The 4,012-nt window shown below is 48.0% G+C and overlaps 1 protein-coding gene across 1 annotated transcript in view; it reads right to left on the minus strand.

The window, feature by feature from the left end:
* The window catches only part of TRPM7 (transient receptor potential cation channel, subfamily M, member 7), a 146,949-nt gene extending 142,937 nt beyond the window's left edge, over positions 1 to 4,012 (minus strand). The window contains exon 1 of the mRNA XM_011928654.1: positions 3,728 to 4,012. Coding sequence (XP_011784044.1) covers positions 3,728 to 3,730 — 3 coding nt within the window. The 5' untranslated portion in view covers positions 3,731 to 4,012. The remainder of the gene's footprint in view (positions 1 to 3,727) is intronic.

Here is a 4,012-nt window from a genome sequence, read left to right on the forward strand (position 1 = left end):
CTCCATAGTCGAGTAATGCTTATGTCCTAAACTAACCTCAACCACTGAATTTTGCTTCCTGGTACCAAACATTTTTTTTTTTTTTTTTTTTTGAGACAGGGTCTGGTTCTGTTACCCAGGCTGCTGTGTACTGGCATGATCTCAGCTCACTGCAACCTCAAGCCATCCTCCCACCCCAGCCTCCCAAGTAGCTGGGACCACAGGTGCACATCACCATGCCCAGCTATTTTTTTTTTTGGTAGAGACTGGGTTTCACCATCTTTCTCAGGCTAGTCTTGTACTCCTGGGCTCAAGGGATCCACCCGCCTCAGTCTCTCAAAGTGCTAGGATTATAAGCATGAGCCACTTCACCCTGACCCAGGTACCAAACTTAAAGGAGACATTTAACAGGCAGTCACTTAAAAAAAAAAAACTGCAATTTACTTATGTTGAAAGATTTTCCAAAAAGAAAAGAGAAAAGAAAACCCAGAATGGAATAATAGATCAATGACAAAACTAAATGGCTACTACAAAACCTATTACAGGAATAACTTATGGGGTACTTCACAACAGAGAGATCAGGCATCAGACAACACGAATCCACTGGTCAATCTTAACATTAAAAAAAAAAAAAGAAGCCGGGTGCAGTGGCTCACGCCTATAATCCTAACACTTTGGGAGGCCAAGGTGGATGGATCGCCTGAGGTCAGGAGTTCGAGACCAGCCTGGCCAACATGGCAAACTCTGTCTCTACTAAAAATACAAAAATTAGCCAGGCATAGTGGCAGATGCCCCTAATCCCAGCTTCCGAAGGCTGGGGCAGCAGAATCGCTTGAACCAGGGAGGCAGAGGTTGCAGTAAGCCAGGCACTCCAGTCTGGGCAACAAGAGCAAGACTCTGTCCTAAAAACACAAAACAAAACAAACAACAACAAAAAAAGAGCAAGACTCCATCTCAAAAAACAAAGACAGTATGTGCCTCTTAATGTAATGCAACAAAAAGTACCTAGTACTATCTATGAGTATTGTCAAAGCATGTAACTAGAATCTGATCAAGTCTCTTTTTTTTTTTGAGACAGAATCTGACCCAGGCTGGAGTGAATGGCACGATCTTGGCTCACTGCAACCTCTGCCTCCAAGTTCAAGAGATTCTCCTGCCTCAGCCTCACGAGTAGCTGGGATTATAGGCGCCCATCACGATGCCCAGCTAATTTTTTGTATTTTTAGTAGAGATGGGGTTTCACCATGTTGGCCAGGCTGGTTTTGAACTCCTGACCTCAAATGATCCGTGATCAGCCTGTTGCCGCCTCCCAAAGTGCAGGGATTACTACGCCCTGCCTGATCAAGTTCTTTTTTTTTTTTTTTTTTTTGAGACGGAGTCTCACTCTGTAACCCAGGCTGGAGTGCAGTGGCACAATCTCCGCTCACTGCAACCTCCACCTCCCAGGTTCAAACTACTCTCCTGCCTTAGCCCCCTGAGTAGCTGGTATTACCGGCGAGTGCCACCACGCCTGGCTACTGATCAAGTCTTTAGACTAACTACCAGTTCACAGGAAATAAAGAGGAAAGACCGGGCAAAGTGGGGCATACCTGTAATCCCAACACTTTGGGAGGCGAGGCAGGCAGATCACCAGAAGTCAGGAGTTCAAGACCACCCTGGCCAATATGGTGAAACCCCATCTCCACTAAAAATACAAAAATTAGCCAGGTGTGGTGGCTCGCACCTGTAGTCCCAGCTACTTGGGAGGCTGAGGCAGAAGAATCACTTGAACCCAGGAGGCGGAGGTTGCAGTCAGCCGAGATCACTACACTGCACTCAGGCTGGGCAACAGAGCGAGACCCCGTCTCAAAAAAGAAAAAAAAATACAGAGGAGAAAGAAACATGTTACACGACACTACAGGGATGCATTCAACAAAATCCAAACTGATGGAAATTCTACAAGGCAAATGATGGGGTTTTTTTTTTTCAACAAATAAATGGTAAACGACACCCCCACACCCCAAGAGAGAAGGTACTAGAGACTGAAAGAGTTACCAACCAAATGCTATGCGCAGAATTATTTGTAACCTGATTCAAACAAATCAACTGACTAAAACATGAGACAATCAGGGAAATACACTGAATATTTAATATTAAGCAATTATTCATTTTTAGGTGTGATAGTAATATTGTAGTTATGTTAAAAAAAGTCCTTGTCTTTTTAGACATAAACACAATAAAGTATCCATAAATGACATTTGTCTGGGATTTGCTTTAAAATTATCCCATTGAGGAAAAACAGGAGGAGTAATAGAAGAAATAAAATTCACATGGTTGAAGCTGTTGAAACTGGCCAATGGGTATATATGGTAGTTTATTCTACAATATATCTTCGCATGTTTGAGATCTCCCATGTTGGCCTGGCGCGGTGGTTCACACCTGTAATCCTAGCACTTTCGGAAGCTGAGGTGGGTGGATCACCTGAGGTCAGTTTTTAGAGACCAGCCTGTCAAACATGGTGAAACCCCATCTCTACTAAAAATGCAAAAATTAGCCGGGCATGGTGGCTACAGCTCCAGCTACTCGGGAGCCTGCGGCAGGAGAATCGCTTGAACCCGGGAGACAGAGGTTGCAGTGTGCAGAGATCGCGCCACTGCACTCCAGCCTGGGCGACAGAGTGAGATCCTGTCTCAAAACAAACAAACAAACAAACAAAAAGAATACGGTGGAAAATGGTGGAAGACACATTGTTCAAAGTATTACTACATTTGTGGTATAAGTAAAACTCTTATTTCAGTGTTGTATGGCACTTGAATAGCGTCCAGTGAAAAGCAAACTTGCCAGACTCCAGCAGAGGGAGAGTTGTTTGCACAAAGCCTATTAAATTCAAGTACTGATCAAAAATACCTACTCTGCTCTTCATGTCCCTGATGTAAATGACTTTCTTTTTAAGAAATCTTCAAAACTGGTTCCTGATATCCAAAAATAAAAAGCTCTATCGGAAGCTGCAATGCACCGCCTTCCTCTCTCCATTCCGCACCTTTTGGGTTAAAACACGATCAGCTGTTCTCTGTGGCAATGGATGAAGTAGTTCGACTTAAATCCTGACTGGCAGGACATCGTCTTGGTCCCCACAAAGTCTCCCCCCACCCACCAAAATCCTTAATTCTTGCTAAAGCAAAAAGATCTACTATCAATATTGTCAAATCCCTCCGTTTTGGCTCCAAAAAGGAAATGTACCTGTAGAGTATCCGCTGCACAGCAAACAAGGCACTGCTCCAAACGCGTGTCCTCTACCCTCTTTTTGCACCCTTCCAGCCCTCCCTCCCTTTTTCCATGCAGAACTTGAACAGAGCATTTGGCTCCCGTATCTGCCAGCAACTGGCGCCAGGAGGACCGTGCTCCCAGGAGATACGGGGCTTGAAGGCTGAGCGCCGCGTCGGGCGCCCTGCGGCCGCTCAGTTCAGCCCAGCTAAGTAGTCCCCGGCTCGCGCCTCTGCCGCCTCGAGAGACCCTCGCTGGGAGCCGAGTCTCGGCTCAGGGGATTCCCGAGAAGAGGTGTCGCGTCGGACTTGCTACCTGCTCCCGCCCCTCACCCCCCAACGAACTGCACACCAGTCCCGCGAGGTCAAATCCGGAAGCCTCAAGGCAATTCGGGGGTCCTTCGCCGCATGGAACGCAGCTCCCTACAAACTTGCCTGCCAAATCTCTCCTTTACCGCCCGCAACCCCAGGACCATTCCCCGCCCGGGCCTGCGTGGGTCCAGTACCATTCTCCTCACGGGGCGGACTCCGGAAGGGCAGCAACTCCACCTCCTCCTCCTCCGCGGCCTGTAGCCATCTATCGGGAAGCGTCTCCGGAGGCGGCAGCAGAGGCCGCCGGACAAGGAACGCCCAGGGAAACCTTCTCAGAACTAACTCAGCTCCGGCGCTAGCAGCAGAAGCCGAGTCTTTCATAATTGTGCGACCAACTCCTCCGGGTGACTGGCCACAGGGACGCGCCCGCGCCCGCCTCCGCCGGCGACGGGGCTGGGGACGGACCACGTGAGCCGCGC

Source organism: Colobus angolensis, unplaced genomic scaffold, assembly GCF_000951035.1.
Source record: "Colobus angolensis palliatus isolate OR3802 unplaced genomic scaffold, Cang.pa_1.0 Scaffold78, whole genome shotgun sequence".
Lineage (NCBI taxonomy): Eukaryota > Metazoa > Chordata > Mammalia > Primates > Cercopithecidae > Colobus > Colobus angolensis.